Here is a 27,168-nt window from a genome sequence, read left to right on the forward strand (position 1 = left end):
TAGGAAACAAGGCCTAGGGTTCATACTTTCACTAGTGCAAGTTCTCTCAACAATAATAACATAATTGGATCATATAACTGTCCCTTGATGTCTACTACACAACCTTCTTATTGTAGACGTTGTTGGGCCTCCAAGTGCAGAGGTTTGTAGGACAGTAGCAAATTTCCCTCAAGTGGATGACCTAAGGTTTACCAATCCGTGGGAGGCGTAGGATGAAGATGGTCTCTCTCAAACAACCCTGCAACCAAATAACAAAGAGTCTCTTGTGTCCCCAACACACCCAATACAATGGTAAATTGTATATGTGCACTAGTTCGGCGAAGAGATGGTGATACAAGTGCAATATGGATGGTAGATAAAGGTTTTTGTAACATGAAAATATAAAAACAGCAAGGTAGCAAGCGATAAAAGTGAGCGTAAATGGTATTGCAATGTGTTGAAACAAGGCCTAGGGTTCATACTTTCACTAGTGCAAATTCTCTCAACAATAATAACATAATTGGATCATATATCTATCCCTAAACATGCAACAAAGAGTCACTCCAAAGTCACTAATAGCGGAGAACAAACGAAGAGATTATTGTAGGGTACGAAACCACCTCAAAGTTATCCTTTCTGATCGATCTATTCAAGAGTCCGTAGTAAAATAACATGAAGCTATTCTTTCCGTTCAATCTATCATAGAGTTCGTACTAGAATAACACCTTAAGACACAAATCAACCAAAACCCTAATGTCACCTAGATACTCCAATGTCACCTCAAGTATCCGTGGGTATGATTATACGATATGCATCACACAATCTCAGATTCATCTATTCAACCAACACAAAGAACTTCAAAGAGTGCCCCAAAGTTTCTACCGGAGAGTCAAGATGAAAACGTGTGCCAACCCCTATGCATAAGTTCATGAGGTCACGAAACTCGCAAGTTGATCACCAAAACATACATCAAGTGGATCACGTGATATCCCATTGTCACCACAGATAAGCACATGCAAGACATACATCAAGTGTTCTCAAATCCTTAAAGACTCAATCCGTTAAGATAACTTCAACGGGAAAACTCAATCCATTACAAGAGAGTAGAGGGGGAGAAACATCATAAGATCCAACTATAATAGCAAAGCTCGCGATACATCAAGATCGTACCACCTCAACAACACGAGAGAGAGAGAGATCAAACACATAGCTACTCGTACATACCCTCAGCCCCGAGGGTGAACTACTCCCTCCTCGTTACGGAGAGCACCGGGATGATGAAGATGGCCACCGGAGAGGGATTCCCCCCCCCTCCGGCAGGGTGCCGGAACGGGTCTAGATTGGTTTTCGGTGGCTACGGAGGCTTCTGGCGGCGGAACTCACGATCTATTTTGTTCTACGATGTTTTTAGGGTATATGGACATATATAGGCGAAAGAAGTCGGTCAGGGGAGCCACGAGGGGCCCACGAGGGTGGGGGCGCGCCTCCCTGCCTTGTGGCTTCCTCGAGGCTTCCCTGACGTCTACTCCAAGTCTCCTAGATTGCCTCCGTTCCAAAAATAAGTTCTGTGAAGTTTCAGGTCAATTGGGCTCCGTTTGATTTTCCTTTTCTTCGAAACACTGAAATAGGCAAGAAAACAACAATTTGGGTTGGGCCTCCGGTTAATAGGTTAGTCCTAAAAATAATATAAAAGTGTATAATAAAGCCCATAAACATCCAAAATAGATAATATAATAGCATGGAACAATCAAAAATTATAGATACGTTGGAGACGTATCATCCCTCAACATGCAACAAAGAGTCACTCCAAAGTCGCTAATAGCGGAGAACAAACAAAGAGATTATGGTAGGGTACGAAACCACCTCAAAGTTATCCTTTCTGATCGATCTATTCAAGAGTCCGTAGTAAAATAACATGAAGCTATTCTTTCCGTTCAATCTATCATAGAGTTCGTACTAGAATAACACCTTAAGACACAAATCAACCAAAACCCTAATGTCACCTAGATACTCCAATGTCACCTCAAGTATCCATGGGCATGATTATACGATATGTATCACACAATCTTAGATTCATCTATTCAACCAACATAAAGAACTTCAAAGAGTCCCCCATAGTTTCTACTGGAGAGTTAAGACGAAAATGTGTGCCAACCCCTATGCATAAGTTCACGAGGTCACGGAACTCGCAAGTTGATCACCAAAACATACATAAAGTGGATCACATGATATCCCATTGTCACCACAGATAAGCACGTGCAAGACATACATCAAGTGTTCTCAAATCCTTAAAGACTCAATCTGATAAGATAACTTCAAAGGGAAAACTCAATCCATCACAAGAGAGTAGATGGGGAGAAACATCATAAGACTCAAATATAATAGCAAAGCTCGCAATACATCAAGATTGTGCCGACTCAAGAACACGAGAGAGAGAGAGAGAGAGAGATCAAACACATAGCTACTGGTACATACCCTCAGCCCCGAGGGTGAACTACTCCCTCCTCGTCATGGAGAGCGCCGGGATGATGAAGATGGCCACCGTAGAGGGATTCCCCCCTCCGGCAGGGTGCCGGAACGGGTCTAGATTGGTTTTCGGCGGCTATGGAGGCTTCTGGCGGCAGAACTCCTGATCTAGGTTATTTTCTGGAGGTTTCTGTATTTATAGGAATTTTTGGCGTCGGTCTCACATCAAGGAGGTGCCCGAGTCGTCCATGAGGTAGGCCCACGCTCCCGGGGGGTGGGCGCGCCCCCACCCTCGTGGACGGCCCGGGACTCTTCTGGCCCAACTCTTGTACTCCGGGGTCTTCTTTTGGTCCATAAAAAATCGTCAAAAATTGGCACGTCAATTGGACTCCGTTTAGTATTCCTTTTCTGTAAAACTCAAAAACAAGGAAAAAACAGAAACTGGCACTGGGCTCTAGGTTAATAGGTTAGTCCCAAAAATCATACAAAATAGCATACAAATGCATATAAAACATCCAAGGTTGATAATATAATAGCATGGAACAATAAAAAATTATAGATACGTTGGAGACGTATCAAGCATCCCCAAGCTTAATTCATGCTCGTCCTCGAGTAGGTAAATGATAAAAATAGAATTTTTGATGTGGAATGCTACCTAACATATTTATCCATGTAATTATCTTTATTGTGGCAAGAATATTCAGATCCATAAGATTCAAGACAAAAGTTTAATATTGACATAAAATAATAATACTTCAAGCATACTAACCAAGCAATTGTGTCTTACCAAAATAACATAGCCAAAGAAAGCTTATCCCTACAAAATCATATAGTTTGGCCATGCTTCATTTTCGTCACACAAAATGCTCCCATCATGCACAACCCCGATGACAAGCCGAGCAATTGGTTCATACTTTTTAACGCGCTTCAGCCTTTTCAACCCTTACGCAATACATGAGCGCAAGCCATGGACATAACACTATGGGTGGAATAGAGTATGATGATAGGGGTTATGTGAGAAGACAAAAAAGAAGAAAGTCTCACATTGACGCGGCTAATCAATGGGCTATGGAGATGCCCATCAAATGATGTCAATGCGAGGAGTAGGGATTGCCATGCAACGGATGCACTAGAGCTATAAATATATGAACGCTCATCAAAAGAAACTAAGTGGGTGTGCATCCAACTTGCTTGCTCACGAAGACCTAGGGCATTTGAGGAAGCCCATCGTTGGAATATACAAGCCAAGTTCTATAATGAAAAATTCCCACTAGTATATGAAAGTGACAAAACAAGAGACTCTCTATCATAAAGATCATGGTGCTACTTTGAAGCACAAGTGTGGAAAAAGGATAGTAGCATTGCCCCTTTTTATTTATTTTTTTGTTTCCTTTTTTTGTTTCTTTTTTGGGCCTTTTTTTATTTGGCCTTTCTTTTTTTGGGACAATGCTCTATTAATGATGATCATCACACTTCTATTTATTTACAACTCAATGATTACAACTCGATACTAGAACAAAGTATGACTCTATATGAATGCCTCCGGCGGTGTACCGGGAAGGGCAATGAATCAAGAGTGACATGTATGATAAATTATGCATGGTGGCTTTGCCACAAATATGATGTCAACTACATGATCATGCAATGCAATATGACAATGATGGAGCGTGTCATAATAAACGAAACGGTGGAAAGTTGCATGGTAATATATCTCGGAATGGCTATGGAAATGCCATAATAGGTAGGTATGGTGGCTGTTTTGAGGAAGATATAAGGAGGTTTATGTGTGATAGAGCATATCGTATCACGGGGTTTGGATGCACCGGTGAAGTTTGCACCAACTCTCAAGGCGAGAGAGGGCAATGCATGGTACCGAAGAGGCTAGCAATGATGGAGTGCGTAATATCCATGGACTCACATTAGTCATAAAGAACTCATATACTTATTGCAAAAGTTTATTAGCCCTCGAAGCAAAGTACTACTACGCATGCCCCTAGGGGGATAGATTGGTAGGAAAAGATCATCGCTCGTCCCCGACCGCCACTCATAAGGAAAGCAATCAAAGAACACCCCATGCTTCAAATTTGTCATGCTACGGGACTACGAGACTTGCCAACCTCAACACAAGTATTTATCAATTTCACAATTACCTAGCACAACTCTAATATTACCACCTTTATATCTCAAAACAATTATCAAGTATAAAACTTCTCATAGTATTCAATTCACTTTATATGAAAGTTTTTATTATATCCCTCTTGGATGCCCATCATATTAGGACTAAATTCATAACCAAAGAAAATTACCATGCTGTTCAGGACTCTCAAAATAATATAAGTGAAGCATGAGAGTTCATCTATTTCTTCAAAATAAACCACCGCCGTGCTCTAAAAAGATATAAGTGAAGCACTAGAGCAAACGACAAACTACTCCGAAAGATATAAGTGAAGATCAATGAGTAGTCGAATAATTATGCAACTATGTGAAGACTCTCTAACATTTAATAATTTCAGATCTTGGTATTTTATTCAAACAGCAAGCAAAACAAAAGAAAATAAAATGACGCTCCAAGCAAAACACATATCATGTGGTGAATAAAAATATAGCTCCAAGTAAAGTTACCGATGAACGAAGACGAAAGAGGGGATGCCTTCCGGGGCATACACAAGCTTAGGCTCTTGGTTGTCCTTGAATATTACCTTGGGGTGCCTTGGGCATCCCCAAGCTTAAGCTCTTGCCACTCCTTGTTTCATAGTCCATCGAATCTTTACCAAAAACTTGAAAACTTCACAACACAAAACTTAACAGAAAACTCGTAAGCTCCGTTAGTATAAGAAAATAAATCACCACTTAGGTACTGTTGTGAACTCATTCTAAATTCATATTGGTGTAATATCTACTGTATTTCAACTTATCTATGGTTCATACCCTCCGATACTACTCATAGATTAATCAAAATAAGCAAACGACACAAATAAAACAGAATCTGTCAAAAACAGAACAGTCTGTAGTAATGTGGATCAAACGTATACTTCTGGAACCCTAAAAATTCTAAAATAAATTTCTGGACATGAGGAATTTGTCTGTTAAACATCTGCAAAAAGAATCAACTTAATCGCACTCTCCAATAACAATGGCAGCTAATCTCGTGGGCGCAAAAGTTTCTGTTTTTTACAGCAAGATCGCAAAGACTTTCCCCAAGTCTTCCCAAAGGTTCTACTTGGCACAAACAATAATTAAAACATAAAAACTCAATAGTAACAGAGGCTAGATAAATTATTTATTACTAAACAGGAACAAAAAGCAAGGAACAAAAAATAAAATTGGATTGCCCCCCAACAAGCGCTATCGTTTAACGCCCCTAGTTAGGCATGATAATTTCAATGATGCTCGCATAAAAGATAAGAATTGAAACATAAAGAGAGCATAATGAAGAATATGACTAGCACATTTAAGTCTAACCCACTTCCTATGCATAGGGATTTTGTGAGCAAACAACTTATGGGAACAATAATCAACTTGCATAGGAAGGTAAAACAAGCAAATCTGCAAGATTTTCAACACATAGAGAGGAAACTTGATATTATTGCAATTCCTACAAGCATATGTTTCCCCCTCATAATAATTACATGTAGGATCATAAGCAAATTCAACAATATAGCTATCACAAAACATATTCTTAACACGATCCACATGTATGCAAAGTTGACACTCTTCCAAAATAGTGGGGTTAACATTAACTAAAGTCATGACCTCTCCAAACCCACTTTCATAATTATCACAATAAGATTCAACACCCTCCAAAATAGTGGGATCATTACTTTCTAAAGTTGACACTCTTCCAAACACACTTTCATCAATATAATCATCATAAATAGGAGGCGTGCTATCATCAAAATAAATCTGCTCATCAAAACTTGGGGGACAAAAAATATCATCTTCATCAAACATAGCTTCCCCAACCTTGTGGCTTTGTATATCATTAGCATCGTGGATATTCAAAGAATTCATAGTGACAACATTGCAATCATGCTCATCATCCAAAGATTTAGTGCCAAACATTTTAATACATTCTTCTTCTAACACTTTGGCACAATTATCGGAATCCTCATTTTCATGAAAGACATTAATAGAGATGAAGCATATGGGGTACCCTTAATTCCATTTTTTCTAGTTTTCTTTTATAGACTAAACTAGTGACAAAACAAGAAACAAAAAGATCCGATTGCAAGATCTAATGATATACCTTCAAGCGCTAACCTTTGCGGCAACGACGCCAGAAAAGAGCTTGATGTCTACTACACAACCTTCTTCTTGTAGACGTTTTTTGGCCTCCAAGTGCAGAGGTTTGTAGGACAATAGCAAATTTCCCTCAAGTGGATGACCTAAGGTTTATCAATCCGTGGGAGGCATAGGATGAATATGGTCTCTCTCAACCAACCCTGCCACCAAATAACAAAGAGTCTCTTGTGTCCCCAACACACCCAATACAATGGTAAATTGTATAGGTGCACTAGTTCGGTGAAGAGATGGTGATACAAGTGCAATATGGATGGTAGATATAGGTTTTTGTAATCTGAAAATATAAAAACAGTAAGGTAACTAATGATAAAAGTGAGCAAAAACGGTATTGCAATGCTAGGAAACAAGGCCTAGGGTTAATACTTTCACTAGTGCAAGTCCTCTCAACAATAATAACATAATTGGATCATATAACTATCCCTCAACATGCAACAAAGAGTCACTCCAAAGTCACTAATAGCGGAGAACAAACGAAAAGATTATTGTAGGGTATGAAACCACCTCAAAGTTATCCTTTCTAATCGATCTATTCAAGAGTCCATAGTAAAATAACATGAAGCTATTATTTTCGTTCAATCTATCATAGAGTTCGTACTATAATAACACCTTAAGACACAAATCAACCAAAACCCTAATGTCACCTAGATACTCCAATGTCACCTCAAGTATCCATGGCATGATTATACGATATGCATCACACAATCTCAGATTCATCTATTCAACCAACACAAAGAATTTCAAAGAGTGCCCCAAAGTTTCTACCAAAGAGTCAAGACGAAAATGTGTGCCAACCCCTATGCATAAGTTCACGAGGTCACGGAACTCGCAAGTTGATCAACAAAACATACATCAAGTGGATCATATGATATCCCATTGTCACCACAGATAAGCACATGCAAGACATACATCAAGTGTTCTCAAGTCCTTAAAGACTCAATCCGATAAGATAACTTCAAAGGGAAAACTCAATCCATCACAAGAGAGTAGAGGGGAAGAAACATCATAAGATCCAAATATAATAGCAAAGCTCGTGATACATCAAGATTGTGCCGACTCAAGAACATGCGAGAGAGAGAGAGAGATCAAACACATAGCTACTGGTACATACGCTCAACCCCGAGGGTGAACTACTCCCTCCTCGTCATGGAGAGCGCCGGGATGATGAAGATAGCCACCGGAGAGGGATTCCCCCTTCCGGCAGGGTGCCGGAACGGGTCTAGATTGGTTTTCGGTGGCTACGGAGGCTTCCGGCGGCGGAACTCCCGATTTAGGTTATTTTCTGGAGGTTTCTGTATTTATAGGAATTTTTGGCGTCGGTCTCACGTCAAGGAGGTGCCCAAGTCATCCATGAGGTAGGCCCACGTGCCGGGGGGGGGGGGGGGGTCCCCCCACCCTCATGGACGGCCCGGGACTCTTCTAGCCCAACTCTTTTACTCAGGGGTGTTCTTTTGGTCCATAAAAATCGTCAAAAATTGGCACGTCAATTGGACTCTGTTTGGTATTCCTTTTCTGTATAACTCAAAAACAAGGAAAAAACCCAGAAACTGGCACTGGGCTCTAGGTTAATAGGTTAGTCCCAAAAATCATATAAAATAGCATATAAATGCATATAAAACATCCAAGGTTGATAATATAATAGCATGGAATAATCAAAAATTATAGATATGTTGGAGACGTATCAATCTGCCTGGCCAAAGTTTTATCTTCAGGTAACTCACCTCGGGTCATATACGCCAAATATGGAACCGTCCAATCAGGAATAGCATGAAGAGCCGCCACTAGTTGTCCCTCCGGGTCAGGAATAGCAAGATCTTCCTCTGTAGGCAGTTTGACTGAAGGATTATGCAGAATATCAAGGAAAGTATTGGGTGATACCGGCTTATGCTGGGATCCCAACCGGCTTAAAGCATCCGCCGCCTCATTTTTCCTTCGATCAACATGCTCTACTTGATATCCCTTGAAGTGACCAGCAATAATATCAACCTCTCGGCGATAAGCCACCATGAGTGGGTCCTTAGAATTCCAACTGCCAGAAACTTGCTGAGCTACCAAATCTGAGTCACCAAAACACCTCACTCGGCTTAAGTTCATCTCCTTAGCCATCCAAAGACCATGGAGCAAGGCCTCATACTCAGTTGCATTGTTAGTACAAGGGAACATCAATCGTAAAACATAACAAAATTTATCACCTCGTGGGGAAGTCAAGATAACTCCAGCCCCCGAGCCTTCCAACTGTCTGGATCCATCAAAGTGAATAGTCCATTATGTGCTATCCGACTTCTCCTTAGGCATCCGCAACTCTGTCCAATCATTGATGAAATCCACAAGTGCTTGAGACTTGATGGCTGTGCGAGGCATATACTTCAAACCATGGGGTCCAAACTCAATGGCCCACTTGGCTACCCGACCTGTGGCTTCCCTGTTTTGAATAATATCCCCTAAAGGGGCAGAACTAACCACAGTAATGGGATGACCCAGAAAATATTGCTTGAGCTTTTGACTAGCCATGAACACCCCATATACAAGTTTCCGCCAATGCAGATATCTCTGCTTGGACTCAATGAGTACCTCACTAATATAATAAACCGGCCGCTGAACCGGATATTCTTTGCCTGACTCCTTCCTTTCTACCACAATCGCCACACTGACAGCTCAGCCATTAGCAGCCACATACAACAACACGGGCTCTTTATCAATGGGAGCAGCAAGAATCAGCGGCTCAGCTAACTGTTTCTTCAAGGCCTCAAACGCCTTATCAGTAGCATCACTCTAGACAAAGTGATCTGTCTTCTTCATCATCTGGTATAGAGGGATAGCCTTCTCACCCAACTGGCTTAGGGCCGCAATACGACCCGCTAGACACTGAACATCATTGATAGATGTCGGTTTAGCCAAGGAGGTGATGGCCTTTATTTTCTCCGGGTTAGCTTCAATGCCCCGTTCAGAAACCAGAAAACCTAAGAGCTTGCATGCTGGTATGCCAAAGACACACTTGGCCGGGTTAAGCATCATCTTGTAGATCCGGAGATTGTCAAAGGTCTCTTACAAATCATCTATCAAGGTGTCCTTCTTCCTGGACTTCACCAAGATATCATCCTAATACGTCTCCAACGTATCTATAATTTTTGATTGTTCCATGCTATTATATTATCCATCTAGGATGTTTCATATGCATTTATATGCTATTTTATATGATTTTTGGGACTAACCTATTAACCTAGAGTCCAGTGCCAGTTTCTGGTTTTCCTTGTTTTTGAGTTTTACAGAAAAAGAATACCAAACAGAGTCCAATTGATGTGCCATTTTGATGATTTTTTATGGACCAAAAGAAGCCCCCGGAGTAAAATAGTTGGGCCAGAAGAGCCCCGATCCATCCACGAGGGTGGAGGGCGCGCCCTACCCCTTGGGCTTGCCCCCTATCTCGTGGATGACTCGGAGACCCCCCTGACGTGAGACCGACGCCAAAAATTCCTATAAATACATAAACCCCCAAAAAGAAACCTAGATCAGGAGTTCCGCTGCCGCAAGCCTCTGTAGCCACCAAAAACCAATCGGGACCCTATTTCGGCACCCTGCCGGAGAGGGGATCCATCACCGGTGGACATCTTCATCATTCCGGCGCTCTCCATAACAAGGAGGGAGTAGTTCGCCCTCGGGGCTAAGGGTATGCACCAGTAGCTATGTGTTTGATCTCTCTCTATCGTGTTCTTGATACGGCACGATCTTGATGTACCGCGAGCTTTGCTATTATAGTTGGATCTTATGATGTTTCTCCCCCTCTATCTCCTTGTGATGAATTGAGTTTTCGCTTTGAAGTTATCTTATCGGATTGAGTCTTTAAGGATTTGAGAACACTTGATGTATGTCTTGAATGTGCTTATCTGTGGTGACATTGGGATATTCACGTGATCTACTTGATGTATGTTTTGGTGATCAACTTGCGAGTTCTGTGACCTTGTGAACTTATGCATAGGGGTTGGCACACGTTTTCGTCTTGACTCTCCGGTAGAAACTTTGGAGCACTCTTTGAAGTTCTTTGTGTTGATTGAATAGATGAAACTGAGATTGTGTGATGCACATCGTATAATCATACCCGCAGATTGAGGTGACATTGGAGTATCTAGGTGACATTAGGGTTTTGATTGATTTGTGTCTTAAGGTGTTATTTTACTACGAACTCTAGGGCTGTTTGTGACACTTATAGGAATAACCCAATGGATTGATCGGAAAGAATAACTTTGAGGTGGTTTTCTACCCTACAATAATCTCTTCATTTGTTCTCCGCTATTAGTGACTTTGGAGTGACTCTTTGTTGTATGTTGATGGATTGTTATATGATCCAATTATGTTATCCTTATTGAGAGAACTTGCACTAGTGAAAGTATGAACCCTAGGCCTTGTTTCAACGCATTGCAATACTGTTTTCGCCCACTTTTATCATTAGTTACCTTGCTGTTTTTATATTTTCAGATTACAAAAACTTATATCTACCATCCATATTGCACTTGTATCACCATCTCTTCGCCGAACTAGTGCACTTATATAATTTACCATTGTATTGGGTGTGTTGGGGACACAAGAGACTCTTTGTTATTTGGTTGCAGGGTTGGTTGAGAGAGACCATATTCATCCTATGCCTCCCACGGATTGATAAATCTTCGGTCATCCACTTGAGGAAAATTTGATACTATCCTACAAACTCTGCACTTGGAGGCCCAACAACGTCTACAAGAAGAAGGTTGTGTAGTAGACATCAAGCTTTTTTCTGACGCCGTTGCCGGGGAGGTTAGCGCTTGAAGGTATATATTTAGATCTTGCAATCGAATATGGAATTAAGGTTGCCTCATATGCTTCATCTTTTTAATGTCTTTCGTGAAAATAAGGATTCCGATAATTGTGCCAAAGTGTTAGAAGAAGAATGTATTAAAAAGTTTGGCACTAAATCTTTAGATGATGAGCATGATTGCAATGTTGTTAGTATGAATTCTTTGAATATCCATGATGCTAATGATATGCAAAGCCACAATTTTGAGGATGCTATGTTTGATGAAGATGGTACTTTTTGTCCCCAAAATTTTGATGAGCAAATTTATTATGATGAAAGCATCCTTCCTATCTATGATGATTATTGTAATGACACGTATGCTATAAAGAATAATGATATCCATGAAACTTGTCATCATGATTTTAACTTTCAATTAGATTATGCCTCACGTGATAGTGGCTGCGTACGCCCTGGAGGCATGGGTTATGGAGAACCAGACGACGGTGGCCGCGCACGGCGTCGTGCGCGCTGGGGCGACAGTTCAATCTCACTGATTTGTGGGCCAGAGAGAAGGCACAGGCGGACGGGAGGGAACGAGAAATGCGAGAAGAGCACCCGTTTCTATCCGTTCGGAAGTATTTGTGGCGCAAGTTTGGTCTGGTTTTGGAATTAGGCCGGACAAAAACGGACACCAATGAACATACTTGTCCGTTTGGGTGTGCCTGCTGGGCCAGATTTTACCCCATGCGGGCAAAAACGGACTGTATGGGTCGCGTTGTGGAGTTGGTCTCAGGCCAACTCTACAGCGCGACCCTATCATGTCCGGCCCCGTCCGTTTGGGGTAAAACGGACAAACGAGGCGGCCCAGCGGCAGACCTTATTTTACTTTTTTGTCCGTTTCGTGTCCGCTTCACCCTATCTCTGGACCAAATTTGGTCTCGTTTTGAGACCGAAGCGGACACAGACGGACACTCTTTGGCCACTTCTCGTCCGTCTCGGTCCGCTTGCGTGTGCACGGTGGCCCGCCTGTCATACGGATAAAAAGGGCCCATCTTCCCACTCGTCCCCTCTCTCCTCTTTTTTCTCTTTTCCACGTCCATGGATGCCCGCTTCGTGCTACCGCTTGCCTCCATGACGAGCTCCGGCAAGGAAGGAGCACCCGGCGAGCGCGCGGGCGCTGGTGGGCGGTGGGCGTCGAGGCGGGCCGAACCGGCGGCTACGAGCGCGGGGGCGGGGCTGAGCGGGGCGAGGCGCGTCCGGCGGCGAGGCGGGCGCGGGCCGGGGCGTGGCGCGGGCACGGGTGGCGGCCGGAGCGGGACGCCACGCGGAGCGGTTAAGCGGCGAGTGCGCGCTGGCTGCGGACGTCCGACACGACAGGCGACGAGCGCGGCAGCCAGCACGGGAGGACGGCAGGCGAACGGCAACGAGGCGAGGCGAGCGCGGTCAGGCGGGTGCGCGGGGGCAGCTAGGGCAGATGAAGCAAGCGCGGCAAGGCGGCGTGCGCGGGCGGCGCGAGCGCGGGGCTGCCGAGCGGCGGGCGCGGCCAGGCGGACGCGCGCGAGCGTGGCGAGGTCGGCGCAGCATGCGGTGGCGGCGCGAGCGCGCGGGCGACGGCTGGTGTGCGATGTGCGCGCGAGCGGTGGCGCGAGCGACGGCTGGTGTGCGATGTGCGCGCGGGCGACGGCGGCGTGTGCGCGAGCGGCTGTGCGGGATAGCTAGCTAGCTATGGCAAGCGGCTTTGCGGGAGAGCTAGCTAGCTATGGCACGGGGCGGCGGGTGTGCTAGCTAGCTAGCTGTCGCACGGCGCGACGGGCTAGACAGCGAGCGTGCCTGGGCGCCGGCGTGCGCGGCTGGCGCGGCGGAGGGCGCGGCTGATGCCGCTGCTGCAGGGCGACCACGGGGGCAAACGCACGGACGGACATTTTGGGGTAGTCGACTGCGCTGGACGTCTCTAAGAGAAGCAGGACACGCATGCCTTTTTGCTACCCATTGCCATCCCAAACGTATAAGGGCGTGTACAATGCGTAGCCTCAAGATGATGCCTCGCATGCCATGTAGGATCGGATATGATGTAAAGTAGGTTTGGATAGAGAAGCGGGATCCTCTCAAGAGGCGGATGTTTGAAGAGAAAAAATATGATCCGGTGACTAAAACTAAAAAGATTGAATAAAAAGTAAAGATGCATGTGTACTAAAGTCATTATTTTCTATTTTTTAATGAGGCCCATTAGTAATATCTTGCATTGTGAAAAAATATAAATAAATGCCTCAAATTACTTTTTGTTATGGTGCATATGTATCCATATGCCACTATTGTACATGCCTTAAAATCCGGATAAAACAGACGTCTGTTTAGGGTGGTGCGGTGAAGTTGGCCTCCTACGGCCGGCTTTTTTTTTTAGCGAAGAGTCATATGGCCGGCTGCCTCTTCCTTGTTGGTCCTCTCGGGTCTTGGTCCACCACGAGAGTGTACAGCACACCATGCCGGGCAGAAGAGACCAGGCGCGCGCGCCGCCCGACGCAGGGATTTAATAAAATGCGGTCTGGTCAGGTCCAGCGTCAAATCCGCCGCGCACTGGGTCCCACCTCGTCACTCCCTCCCGAGCCCCCCGACTTCTTTTTGTCTACTTGTTCCGCCTTCTCTCCCAGTCTCGCTCGTAGCTTCGCAGCCCTCCCGGCCAACGACCCTCGCCGGCGAGACGCACCGCGCGGGAGCCAAATGGCCGCGGCGGAGGCCGCGGCCGAAGCGGCGGCCGAGGCTTTCTCCATACGGTACCCTACTCTCGTCTTGCCTCCGCCTGTTTTCCCGGGACACGCGGCTGATGCATGCTGACCTGTTCGACCGAATGCCGCAGGGGGTTCGCCGCCAGGATGCGGGCCGTGGACGCGGCCAAGTGCTGGCCATTCGGAGGCTCCGAGGGCGGGGACACGGAGACGCCGCAGCTCCCGCCAATGGACCCGACGCCGCGGTCGCGCTGGTGGGCCGACGAGCTTGCGGCGTTGCGGGCGCGGCTGGGTATCTGCGCTGCGGGCGGAGACTTCGCCGTGGGTGGCGGCATGGGAGATGGTTTGGGGAAGGCGACGAAGAGGAAGGGATCTCGCGGGAGCGGCGGTGCCGAGAGGGCTAAGAGGCGGCGGAGAGCGCTCCAATCTAGCTTCCTTTTGAAGCACAAGGTACGGTTGGTGCCCCCGCTTTGCTTGCCCTTCCCCGAGTATTCGCTAGCAGCCGTTCTCTCGGTTCAACTTCATATATGATCTTCAGTTTAGTACTAGCTTTTAGGAAGGCCCTTGTCACATTGGTAATTTAATGTCATTTGCTTGCTCTATGTTTCTGCTGGCAGACATAAACAGTGAACACAATGCGTCCAACAAGACCCACATTATGTAGCACCGCGGTTAAAATTTCTGCTGCAATGTGCCTGTTTTAGCCATTTGAAGGTGGACATTGGAAGTAGATGTTTAATCCATAGGATTTAGAGGTAGTAATCCAATACCTTGATTAATTGAATGAAAAACCACACCCTGCATCGCCCTCCCCGGATGGTGGTGGCCGGGCTTGTTCTGGCCCGCAGCGACGGCGAAGGATAGGTCCACGAGCGGCGGCTTGAGCCGACAGGGGTTTGGTGCTGGCGGTTGGCTGCATTGGTGGTCCGTCAGCCGACAGCTCCCCATCGGCGCGACATCAGGACCTGTCGCCGGCGTCTGTATGGCAATGAAGGCATGGTTCCTGCTCCATCGGCGGCCGGGGTGATACACGGCAAATTGTAGGGGTGGCCTGATCTTCATGATTGGACAGGGATTCATGGATGAACACGAGGAATAAGGGAGGATTAAGAGGGACACACGCACGGATAAGGTTCACAACAAAAGTACTAACTCAAATCGTAAGGTCAATGCAAGAGGAACCTCAAGATCCAATAACAAGCAAATGAAAGAAAAAACATGGCGGTAGTTAATCCCTAAATCTCCATGAGAAATGGAAGGCTTGAGAGATAGTTCGTCCCTAATTGGAAGAGAGGAGGCGTTGTAATCCAGAAGGATTCATCTCCACATAGAGGTCTTGTAAGCCGGTTGGATTCTTCTCTGCATAGGACGCCTTGATCCCCTTGGGGTAGGTAGATTGAGCAAAGCTCTCCCAAGTTCTTAGTGTATACTCCCTCCGTCCAGAAAAGCTTGTCCCAAGCTTGCTCCTCAAATGGATGTACCTAGCACTAACTTAGTGCTAGATACATTCATTTGAAGGACAAACTTTTTCGGACGGAGGGAGTACTTTGCTAACACTAGATCTATTGAGGGGCATGGTATTTATAGTCTAGGACCGAAAGGGTACGGGGAGGAGATACACAGGCGCTGCCCAAAAAATGTGCATAAACAGTACTACCGGACAATCCAGGTTGGGGGCGGAAAGTCCGGTTGTGCTATCCTTTGGCGCCATTTTGCACTGCTGGACAGTCCGGGGCGCAGGGACCAGACAGTCCGGATGTGGAGGTGTAGTTGCACGTTCGGAGAAATGACTGGTAGTCCGCGAATTCGTCTGGAGGAAATATACGGTTTTTGGTTTTCGTCCGGTGATTTCCCAGACTATCTGCTGGATTCGTCCGGGCAAAACATAGACGTTTTGGGGTCACGCAGGTGGTTGCCGGACTGTCTGGTAGTGCACCAGGAACACTTCCCTCTTTTCCTTTCCTTCTTCCTCGAGTCTTCGCTCCTCACTTGGGTCTTGGGCTTCTTACTTGCTTCTCCTAGGTACTTGCCTTTGTACCTAAGCATGCATAAGGTGTCGGCTTGAGGTAGTAGTCAGATCTCATTCAAACGCAAAGGTAGCTCAAAGAGGAGTGAACTCACCTTGGTTTATATAGCGTGTACACGAGCTCTTGTCATTGGTCAACCTGGCCTTGGCGATGAATCCATGGTGATGTCGGTGGGATGCTCCTCATCATGTTGTGGCGCTAGTCCCTGCTAGGGCATTGATGTGTGGGTCCTCTCCTCCCCGCTGCCATCGCCTATGTCGGCGGCGGGGTCTCTCAGCCACCTCTCTCATCCACAATTCCCTATTGTCTCGTCTCTTGAGCCGAACAGAACGCGCCAATGTTGGCCTGGGATCCCTGGGACTTCGGCTTTCCAGAGCGGTGCCTGCAGGTGGTCCATGAGGTGTGCTTGGTGTGTGGTGGTTGTTTCGGCTGGCCATGTGGGGTTGGCCAGCGTCTGGCAGGGGGTAGTCGATGGTGTTGTTGTCGTGGTAGGCTCATGTTGGACTTAATGCTAGGCGTATGGTGGCTTCTGTCGCCGGCGTGGTGTGCGAACCAGGTTCTTGGGCTAACACTATTGTAGGCATTGTCAGGGTTCTATTGATGGCTCATCATGGAGTTGCGCCATTGCGTGTGTTATTGCCGCGGCGCTTCAGGCGAAACCCTGCTTGAACTTGTCGGTGTTGAGAGGAGGGCTGCCCTCGAGCATCGTCTGATTGGTGGTGTCATCTAGGAGCCCACATTCACCCCCAACCCTCGTGATCTAGTTCCCTGAGTGAAAAACATGATTTGGCTTGCCAAATCAAATTGTCGTGGCGCAGATGACATTGCTCCTTTGTTCTAAGCGTTGTTCTTAGACGTCTGACCCTAGCTTAGTGCGTGAACCGGTGACACTCGCCTTGGCTCTAGCTGGTAGAATCTAGGTGTGCCTACAAGGCTGCAACATGCAAATGCGGTTACCTTGGACGTCATGGGTAGTGAGGATCGTGGAGGATGGGTCCCGTGTCGTGGCGTCTTGGAAGCATGGGGCCACACGACAAGTATCGGCTGATGATTGCAGGTGTAGGTTGCGACCAACGAGGGATATGACGAGGTGTGGTGATGTAGCATTCAAGACGCCAGCAGCGATTCTAGGGCCTTGGCACCGTTGTAGTGTGAGGCCGGCGGTCCGTGACACCATCAACTTTTGCCTTCTCTAATTTGGGAGGGGCCCATTTTTCCCCTTCTCTGCAAAGTTGGATTCTCTCTTCTCGTGGTGGGGGATGCGTCATGTGCACTTTTATGGATGGTTGCTAGGCCAGGGTTTGTTTTGTGTTCTCAGTTGTGATGTTGGTCCAACAGCCGGTCTTGTGTTGAGTGGCTAGTTGTTTTGGCTTAGTCTTAGGCTTGTACAGTTGTAACCATATTCTTTCTATCCGTGCATTGAGGGGCAAGCTGTGTGTGTTCCCGGAAAAAAAATCTACAGAATTTATGTTCCCGTTCTTTTGAGGGTAGAACAGGCCAATGGTGCATATAGTGTGTACTTAACTACTTGATGAACTGTAGAAAGGAATAAGCCAATTTTACCCTCCCAGACCACTTGCTGCCTTTGTAATGCCCCGACCAAACCCACTAGTTCCTGGTCATTGCGCCTGGGATCTAGAATGGCCCCAGAGAACTAGCCAGAGTGAGGACAAAGTTGCGTTCAAGGAGGGTGTTATTTATTTACCATTGCTGGCTATGATGCCATTTCATGGTGAATTTTGGTCAATTAAGCTACTGACATGGCAGAATTACCTTGAAATTTTGACTGCCCTGTGGTGTTGACATGCTTTTCTAAGTTCAAGGGGTCGAATCTCTGGTTTTTAATCAAAGTGTAGTTTTGATTTTGTTTTGGGCCTATTGTAAGATTAGAGAATCATGGTTTCTAGGACTGTTAAGTTACATGTTCTAGATTTAGGTTAGTTATCCACATTTACTTTTCCATAATTTTAAACATGCGCGTTGCTCTTTCTTTGAAAACCTGTACAAAGAAACATTGAAAGTGCATACCACATAGTATTATTTACTGGTCGGATTACATAGAAGTTCTATTGACTAACCACCTAATTCCATGTTCGAGTTTCCTCTACATAGTCAGCTTACCTTGTTATTCTCAGCTAATAATATGTAAGATGTTTTCTTTAACAGGAGAGAACCTCTAAACTCCAACCAGCATCTCGCTTACTTCAACGCATGCTCCATAAGAGTTTGTTGAGAAAACGAAAAGGCTGTACTATTCCTACACTAAGAGAACTCGTTATGAGGAAGAAATTGCAAGAGCGACAGGATCAGATGTCAACCCACAGAAACAGCTTGAAGAAACAGTCCGTGAGAGGAATGGATCACGAACGAAGCATAAAAATCAGCAGGCCAACTGATTATCCTGTAAATCTTGGCTGTGAAGTAGTGAAGCATGTTGCATGCCCACCCAAGGATGATATTTTTGGAGATCTACCTCTTTTAGAAAGCTCAAAAGTTATGTTTCATACTGGAGTTGACATACTTCCTACTATTATAGAAGATTCTTTTGTAGAAAATCAAAATGGGCCAGATGCCATATCAGAAACTGAACCATTGGAGCTAATGCCTATTGCTGACATTTCAAAGCAAACATCACCCCCCCTTGAAGACTCAGTGAAGAAGGAACAGAGTCCTGACAAAGGGTCAACATGCATCTTACTCAATGATGCAGGAAGGAGTCATTCTTCCTCTGCTGAGTTTGATGGTCTGCTAAATCATGCTAGTGTTACCATGGCGAAAACTTCTCTTCCTGAAATGCAGCTGAAATCTACCGATGTTCCTGCTTTAAGTTCTTATTGTAACGAGGGAGCAAAATCTGGTACTAGCAACTGTGCACAGGGTCGTTTCTACACAAACACAGACTGCTTTCAGGAAATGGAAAGACCTGGTACCAGTTCAGTGGCTGTGAGAACCAGAACTGAGGCAATTAAAAAAGAAGATGCAGCAATCCATGTTGTAAACAATGCAAGTGTCACCATGGCGAAAACTAGTCTTCCTGAAACGCAGCTGGAATCTACTCATGTTCCTGCTTTAAGTTCTTGTTCAGAGGCCGTGAGAACCAGAACTGAGGCAATTAAAAAAGAAGATGCAGCAGTCCATGGTGTAAACAATGCAAGTGTCACCATGGAGAAAACTAGTCTTCCTGAAACGCAGCTGGAATCTACTCATGTTCCTGCTTTAAGTTCTTATTGTAACGATGGAGCAAAATCTTGTCCTAGCAACCATCCGCAGGGTTGTTTCTATACAAACACAAACTGCTTTCAGGAAATGAAAAGACCTGGTACCAGTTCAGCGGCCGTGAGAACCATAACTGCAGCAGTTACAGAAGATAGAGATGCAACTGTCCATGGTCCAAACAATACAAGTGTCACCATAGCGAAAACTTGTCTTCCTGAAATGCAGCTGAATTCTACACATGTTCCTGGTTTAAGTTCTTATTGTAACGACAGAGCAAAATCTGGTTCTAGCAACCATCCGCAGGATCGTTTCTACACAAACACAAACTGCTTTCAGGAAATGGAAAGACCTGCTACCAGTTCAGCGGCCGTGAGAACCAGAACGGAAGCAGTTGCAGAAGATAGAGATGCAGCTGGCCATGGTCTAAACAATGTAAGTGTCACCATGGTGAAAACTTGTCTTCCTGAAATGCAGCTGAAATCTACTCATGGTCCTGTTTTAAGTTCTTATAGTAAGGACGGAGCAAAATCTGGTTCTAGCAACCATCCGCAGGGTCATTTCTACACAAACACAAGCCGCTTTCAGGAAATGACAAGACCTGGTACCAGTTCAATGTCTGTGAGAACCAGAACTGAAGCAATTGAAAAAGATAGAGATGCAGCAGTCCATGGCAAGAAGAGCACTGGTATCTCTGGTCGACTTGTTCCAACCGAATACCATCCTTCAGGTGAAGGCAATCTATCGTCCTCGGTTATGTCACAGAGGACTGTCAATGCAGGAATAAATGCAGATGGCATGTCTTCCTGCAGGAGTATGCCTGCCCAGGAATATGTCCCTGCTTCTATTCCTTGTAAAGTTGCAAGCAATGCGTATCATGAAAGTAGAAAGTCTGTGGATACATGCACATCATTATCAATGGATGACCAAGGTAGCTGGTACTCAAAAAATTACCCAGGTCGCTCTCCGGCAAGTATTAGTTTGCCTTTTATGGAGCTACCTGGCCTTGAAAAGATGGAGATCTCAAGCTATGATCCGAGGACAGGTGAAAATAACTTTATGAATGGACGATCAATGAACATAGTAAGATGCCAACAACAGAAGCAGGTGAGTGGCATGACCAGTGCTATGCAAAGTCAGAATAAGATTGGTTTCAGCGATTCTCAAGCTGGGAAAAAGGCCCCAGATGGTTTTGTGAGACGTGATAATTGTCATTCGTACCAACCCACCATGCGCTTAATGGGCAAGACAGTCTCACTTTGTAAAGGTAGCATGGAGCAGGAGGTACCAACTACAGGGAAGTGGATTGACAAAAATGTTGTTGGAGACCGTCCCTCATCAGTTTCATGCCAGTTGCCCCCAAAGAAGGTGTTCCCTTATCAAGATTCTGTGATACCAAGAACTCGTGTTCATGAATCGTCAGATACTTTGCCAAGGATTCCCAACAGTACTTTTGCAGAGGCAAGGCCTATTGTCAATGATGCTCAAAATCATAGGCTGCCACAGACTAATATTGTTTCTTCAGCAGTTAAAGATTACACTTGGAATTCAGGCAGTCAGTTTGGCCGGCAAGCTCAGGTAAACAAAGAATATGTCATAGGCAACTCAAGGACCAGGCATATGGAGTTGTCTCAGCCACCCGAGTTGATAAGCATTCATCGGAACCAATACTTGCACTTAGGCAATCCTGCATCAAGCATGTATGCAGAAGAACACACTTTTGTTGGTTCAGCAGTAAATCGATCTTCTCCTTCATTTCCACAGTGGTCATTAAATACAAGCATGCAGGGGAAGTACCAAAATCCCACTTCATTGGTTTACGAAGATCCTAGATCTGTTCGTACCCACCAACCTCCCTGCCAAGTACCTGGAGCAAATCTATTTTCAGCATCAAACATATCTTTTCATGACTACGGTACAAAAAATGCTGAGTCGAGAAACTCTTATCAGCGAGCACATCCTTCTCTTCCAAGTAGTGCGGCAAGTAAGTTCCATGACTACTGTACAAAAGATGTCGATGCCAGATACTCTTATCAGGGAGCACATCCTTCTCTTTCAACTAGTGTGGCAAGTAAGTCTATTTGGGCAAGTAAGTCTACTCGCGATGTTCTGAATATAGATGGCAGGAAGGGTGTTTCCCTAGTTGATGAAAGAAGCAAGAGACCAGGTTGTGCAGATAATGTTTCACAGCAACCTGCAAAGAGGCAGCTTGTTGCAGACAAACCGGAGTTAACAGGTTCGATGTTCCCATGCATGGAAAAGTACTCGTTTGGCTGGTCAGTAAATGATACAGTTGGCCCGCGGATGCTTGACTTCAGTAACAAAAGTAGCAGGACATGCCACACAAATATCAAAAAATGAAAAAACAATAACTAAGGGGGGATGTCAGTTCCAGTTGTTGACGCAAGATCAAGGACTGTAAGCATGTTTGCAGGAGCTAAAAGCACGCTGAAGAACGATCATTCAAAGATGCCACATTCCACTAAATTTTCAGTTGGTAATAGTGGAATGTCAGAAAGAAACAGTGGAGTGTTCCTGTTCCACTTATTTCTTTGGTATTTGAATGGTAGGCAAAAGGGAAGCTGTAGTAGCCTTTTCTGCATTTCTCAAGATGTTAGTTTAGCAATCAGTCCATTGCTTGTAAAAACTTTTGCGAGCAAATGTGCAAGAATATTTTCCTTAGAATAGTACTCCCTCCATAAACTTTTATAAGACGTTTTAGGTCACTAAAGCGTGACCTTAGACGTCTTATGAAAGTTTACAAAGGGGGTACATACCATGGCATATCACAAGCACGGGGACATTTAAATAGCCAAATGTTGTCGATTCGAGTATTTTTTGGGGCCTCATGTTCCTACCAGCATGTGTTCTGGCCCCTTAACACATACTCCTTCCGTTCCAAAATAAGTGGTATGTTGAACTAAAACCGCAACACTTATTTTGGAAGCGGAGAGAGTAATATCAGTTCAGATCTGTAATCTATACTCTACGGTCCAGAAAGTAGAGCCATCATTTGGTAGATTCATTGATCAGCACTTCCCTGCACAACAAGCTAGGCGAGACAACGACAGGCGCATGGAAAGCAGGGTTTCTTTAAGAAAGCCGCGCCCACTGACTCTGAACTGAACTGAAAATGGAAACTTCCGATGCATGTCACCTAAGGTAGCCCTCTGGTCGTGCAACCTTGCAAAAGTTTGCTGGCGAAACGTGCAATCGCCTGAGACCCTCCGGTTTGTTCTTGCTTTCCTTGGGCCAAGAGTAAGGGAGACTTCGCATCGTATCTGCAAGGGTTCCTTCCTTGCCCACCTTTAAACCCCAGTTTTAAACTGCCCCAACACAAGTATAAAACCATCAGGTGTGTCCCTTGTCATCCACACCGTCCCATACCGACAGACCGACCGACCGAGGACGGCAAGAAACCTCGGAGAAAGCTTTCTTGCAAGCCGCAGCGACGAATCATGGGTGTTCTTGGTGCCCTTGCCAGGCATTTGGATTCCCTTGTTGGGTAAGCAGATCACACCTGTTTATTCACGTTGCTGCTTTTGTTCATTTCCTTGTGAACAGCTCTAAAATTTGTATTTCTCCTATGTTGCACTCCACAGGCCAGGAATCATGCTGCTTTATCCGCTGTAAGTGATTCATCAGAAAGAACGGTTGGTTTGAGAGATATTTGAACACTGTGCTCTGAATTCTAACAATGGTTGTTTTTTCTTGCACGATTAGATATGCGTCGATGCGCGCAATCGAGAGCCCTTCTTCCCTGGATGATCAGCAATGGCTTACCTATTGGGTGCTGTACTCCCTGATCACCCTCTTTGAGCTCTCATGCTGGAAGGCTCTGCAGTGGTAAGCCAGCAGTAACCCTCTGCTTGACTAGTTCAGTTATTGTTCTGAATTTCTCATATTTCGCTCTGCCTGTATATGTATGTATGTTTCAGGCTCCCTCTGTGGCCATACATGAAGCTCCTCTTCTGCTGCTGGCTGGTGCTGCCGATCTTCAACGGCGCGGCCTACATCTACGAGACGCATGTCCGGCGCTACTTCAAGATCGGCCAGTACGTGAGCCCCGGCTACAGCGAGAGGCAGAGGAAGGTGCTGCAGATGATGAGCCTCGACGCGCGCAAGTCCGTCGAGCGCTTCATCGAGACGCACGGGCCCGGCGCTCTGGAGAAGATCATCCAAGCCGTGAGTCCTCCTTGTTCCCTACACTATCTGCACATATGCTCTTTTGTTTCTGAATGTTTCTCTCTATCTTTTTTTCCTCGTTCCTGATGCGATGGTTTGACTTGTGCATGCAGGCTGAACAGGAAGCCAAGAGAGCCTAGGTTTATGTAGCTCGTGGTGAGGTGAAAGGCATTCTTTCAACCGGGAGAAGAGAAACGAGTGGAAATGGAAATGGCTGCCGTGTGTTGTGATCAATATGCTTCAGCGGCTGTTATCCTTGTGCCGTGTGCGTGTGTTTGATCTGTTGGTTGGGCTTGGCAAGATACCTTGCTGTACATAAGAGATGATGAATGAAACATTCAAGGCTACACATGTGAAATGTGATGTGATGTGCTCAGCACGAAATGGAGCGCAACCACAACCAGTCTCTGAATGAATGAAATTGAAAACCCATTCTAACTGTCCAACTAATGAACCAAATAATTCTGAACACATCTCCATCTCTCCACTGAACACCTTAATCCTTGAGATGAATGAAACCCAATTATTGTCTATACCCGTTACAAACTGCATGGCGTCGTATTCATCGCAAAATGAAAAGAGAAACAGGCTAATGTAGGCGAAAAGAATCAATCCTTTTCCATGCCCTTATTGGCGACAGGAAATGGGACTTGTACACTTCTGTACTGGATGGACCGCTCATGGATTGGGATCAAAGGGACGCGAGCGTGCTGATGTCCATCGGGTAGGCGTCGTTGGGCGACTGGGCGCGGTAGGACCGCCGGCCGACGATGATGTTGGCCGCCTCCGACGGGTGGAAGGCGTCCCAGAAGATGTGCTGGTCCCTGTTGGCGCAGGGCGCCTGGTACGGCAGGCACGTCACCTCCCCGTTGTTCCGGCCCACGCCGCAGCACCCGGCGGTGGACTCCGTGAACCCGTAGGCGGCGGCGTTGGCCAGGATGTCGGCGAAGATGTTGTAGGCGTTGATGTAGGTGAAGTGCGCGCCGGGGAGGGCGTTCATCTGGTCCACGAGGCCGACCAGCCGCCGGTTGAAGATCTGGATGGCGCTGTCGATGCGGCCGACGCAGGTGGCGCCGTCGGGGCTGTAGCGCGCCAGCTCGTTGGGGGCGCAGCCGACCTGGCCGACCCCGATCAGGGCCACCTTCCGGGCGCCGTAGCTGTACATGGCCTGGAGGTAGCGGCGGTAGTCGGCGATGAGCGAGTCGGCGAACTGCTCCGGCGTGTAGCGGCTGCCGGTGCTGTAGAAGGCCGGCTGGAAGTAGTTGTTGAGGTAGTCGTTGCTGCCCATGCCCACCGTGAAGATGCACTGGCTCAGCCGCTCCGACGCCGTGTCCCGGTCGCCCAGGATGTTCACCAGCGTCTGCACCGCCGTCTGGTAGTTCTGCACCTGCCCCGCGAACGGGATCCGCCCGCCCTGCATGCATCACGCCCACTCCATGAGATCAATTTCTTTTGGCTCTGCGACATGCATGATCGTCGTGAGCTTGTGATATGCACACTCCACGACGTACCAGCTGCTGGCCGGTCTCGGCACGGATCCCGGCGGCGGCGGAGGCGAAGTTGACGCCGTTGAGGAGCTGGTCGCCGCCCGTCGCGGCGTAGGGAGGGATGAAATTGTCGAAGCCCAGAAGTTGAGCTGCATGCGCATATCGGTAAAAAAAATTCACAACAAAGGTTAACGTTTCAGGTCGTGACGTGACAGTGAGAGACGTACGTAAGCACCATCGATTGATGTTTTATAAGTTGAAGGAGGACGATGGATCTAGGCAGTGGTTCTTGATGAATACCCCGGCAAATTTAATTCCGTGTAACCCTCACCGAACACCACTGCAAGTACTATATCGGCGGGCTGGCCCACGCTGGGACGTAGTACGTGATGGGTGCCTAGCCAAGAAGAGCTACAGCCACATTCCTTTATTTACACACCTACCTTGAACATTTCTACTACTCCTACTGCTGCATGTATGCTGTACTTGGGAAGGATCGGAATGCCAGGCAGGCCAGCTACGGACCGTTTTCTATCACCTGGCCCAGATACGCATGCAATGCATGCACGCACCGCCCATGACCGCCATAAACATGGTCGAATCGACCGATCGTGTCCGAAACGAATGCGCTGGTACGTGGTAGACGACAATTCACTTGAGCTATCCTATATGTCCTGTAGCTAGCTCCTGTGTAAAGGTAGGTAGGTGGTGCATGCTGACGACGGCCGGGTTAATTTGGTCTTGACGTGGAGTGTGTATATGCATGCATGGTTAGTTAATTACCGATGACGTCCACGGTGGTGAGGCCGTTGGTGAAGCGCCCCGACGGGCCGCCGGCGAAGTCGATGCCGTAGGGCGGGTAGTTGGCGCGCGCCAGGGACACGATGTAGTTGTTGTTGCCGTTGTCCACCAGCGAGTCGCCGAAGATGAAGTAGCACGGCACCTGCGGGTCGCACCTCGCCACCGTCGCCGCCAGCGCCAGCGCCGCCGCCGCCACCAACCACGCCACCCGCCCCACCAGCTCCATGGCGCCCGCGGCTACCTAGCTAGCTTCCGGTGAGAGACGTAGCTAGCTCGCTATAGCTAGGCACGGGTGCAGGTGAGATCGGTCGACGAGCTGGGCGGGGAGAGGGGTGGATATGGACGGAGAGGGCGGGAGGTCGACCAGGGGAGCTAGCACGAGTCACGCTTGCACATGACCCACGGGACTGAGGTAGAATATATAGGCGCCGCGCGGGCAGCGATGGAGCGGCGCCGGAAGGAGGCTGCAGTGATAGCAGATGGGCTCGTGGACGCGCTCCACTTGCATAGATCATAAGTAGATTGTTGGTCGCGCTTGGTGGGCGAGCTAGCCCCAGTACAGTAGTACTACTACTTTTTTTCATTCTAGAATACCCCCAATACAGTACTGCCATTAGCTATGTGCCGATCGATCGAGTTTTGAGTGACTTAGGCGGTGGTCGGTATCGCTCCGCTCCACAACTGCTCTTCAACAGTTGGGCGGAGCTGCATCTCAAAATAGCGGAATTGCAGTTTCCCCGCTCCGCAGATTCCGTGATTACCGAACAAGGCCTTAAGTTATTAAACTGGGACGGCTTTCAGAACCGTGCATCACCGCATTTAATTGAATAGCACAGTAACATGGCCTTGTCTTCTACGATAGAATCGCGACAACCCGTGCACGCGCGATGCTGTCAAGTGTGTGTCTAACGTGCGATTGTAATTACTGGTTTGCTTGCGGTGCAGGCTGCAGCTTAGATGGATCTGTATATTGCAGCTTTTGCCTATAGTTCATTTAATTCTCCGGGCTCCTAGATACCAACGGGGTTCAGTGAACGTACTACATGCAAGTGGGCACTGTAGTGTAGGGTGCTTGCATTGCATGCATGGCAAGTTCTGTACTGCTACTCCAGCTAGTACTGGCCGGTGGTTGGATTCGGTGCGGTGTGGGTCTGCGCTGCGCCCGTGGCAGCATGATCAGTGAAGCACATGAACAGTTTTTACCGTGCGCCACAGTGCCA

The 27,168-nt window shown here is 46.7% G+C and overlaps 3 protein-coding genes across 3 annotated transcripts; 2 read left to right on the top strand and 1 right to left on the bottom strand.

The window, feature by feature from the left end:
* The first annotated feature begins 14,048 nt into the window (after positions 1 to 14,048).
* On the top strand, positions 14,049 to 22,309 carry LOC125544713. Its single transcript, XM_048708456.1, has 3 exons — positions 14,049 to 14,283; positions 14,367 to 14,685; positions 18,429 to 22,309. Exons 1-3 carry the CDS (start codon positions 14,231 to 14,233, stop codon positions 21,834 to 21,836), a joined length of 3,780 nt encoding a protein of 1,259 aa, XP_048564413.1. The 5' UTR covers positions 14,049 to 14,230; the 3' UTR covers positions 21,837 to 22,309.
* Positions 22,310 to 22,820: 511 nt separating this feature from the next.
* Positions 22,821 to 24,009, top strand: LOC125544715 (HVA22-like protein f). Its single transcript, XM_048708458.1, has 5 exons — positions 22,821 to 22,980; positions 23,078 to 23,104; positions 23,199 to 23,321; positions 23,414 to 23,660; positions 23,774 to 24,009. The coding sequence occupies exons 1-5, from the start codon at positions 22,934 to 22,936 to the stop codon at positions 23,798 to 23,800; spliced, it is 471 nt and encodes a 156-aa protein (XP_048564415.1). The 5' UTR covers positions 22,821 to 22,933; the 3' UTR covers positions 23,801 to 24,009.
* A 154-nt stretch (positions 24,010 to 24,163) lies between these two features.
* LOC125544714 (GDSL esterase/lipase At5g45670-like) lies at positions 24,164 to 26,349 on the bottom strand. The gene is made up of 3 exons (XM_048708457.1): positions 25,931 to 26,349; positions 25,172 to 25,296; positions 24,164 to 25,074 (listed from the first exon to the last, which is right to left on the bottom strand). The coding sequence occupies exons 1-3, from the start codon at positions 26,172 to 26,174 to the stop codon at positions 24,352 to 24,354; spliced, it is 1,092 nt and encodes a 363-aa protein (XP_048564414.1). The 5' UTR covers positions 26,175 to 26,349; the 3' UTR covers positions 24,164 to 24,351.
* Between the last annotated feature and the right edge of the window lie 819 nt (positions 26,350 to 27,168).

This window comes from Triticum urartu, chromosome 3 (assembly GCF_003073215.2).
Source record: "Triticum urartu cultivar G1812 chromosome 3, Tu2.1, whole genome shotgun sequence".
Taxonomy (NCBI): domain Eukaryota; kingdom Viridiplantae; phylum Streptophyta; class Magnoliopsida; order Poales; family Poaceae; genus Triticum; species Triticum urartu.

Coding starts and splice junctions, on each gene's coding strand:
- LOC125544713 (XM_048708456.1), top strand. CDS start 14,231: ATGGCCGCGGCGGAGGCCGCGGCCGAAGCGGCGGCCGAGGCTTTCTCC. Junction 14,284..14,366: donor GCCGAGGCTTTCTCCATACG/GTACCCTACTCT, acceptor CGAATGCCGCAG/GGGGTTCGCCGCCAGGATGC. Junction 14,686..18,428: donor GCTTCCTTTTGAAGCACAAG/GTACGGTTGGTG, acceptor TTTCTTTAACAG/GAGAGAACCTCTAAACTCCA.
- LOC125544715 (XM_048708458.1), top strand. CDS start 22,934: ATGGGTGTTCTTGGTGCCCTTGCCAGGCATTTGGATTCCCTTGTTGG. Junction 22,981..23,077: donor CATTTGGATTCCCTTGTTGG/GTAAGCAGATCA, acceptor TGCACTCCACAG/GCCAGGAATCATGCTGCTTT. Junction 23,661..23,773: donor TGGAGAAGATCATCCAAGCC/GTGAGTCCTCCT, acceptor TTGTGCATGCAG/GCTGAACAGGAAGCCAAGAG.
- LOC125544714 (XM_048708457.1), bottom strand. CDS start 26,174: ATGGAGCTGGTGGGGCGGGTGGCGTGGTTGGTGGCGGCGGCGGCGCTG. Junction 25,297..25,930: donor CACCACCGTGGACGTCATCG/GTAATTAACTAA, acceptor ATGCGCATGCAG/CTCAACTTCTGGGCTTCGAC. Junction 25,075..25,171: donor CCGAGACCGGCCAGCAGCTG/GTACGTCGTGGA, acceptor TGATGCATGCAG/GGCGGGCGGATCCCGTTCGC.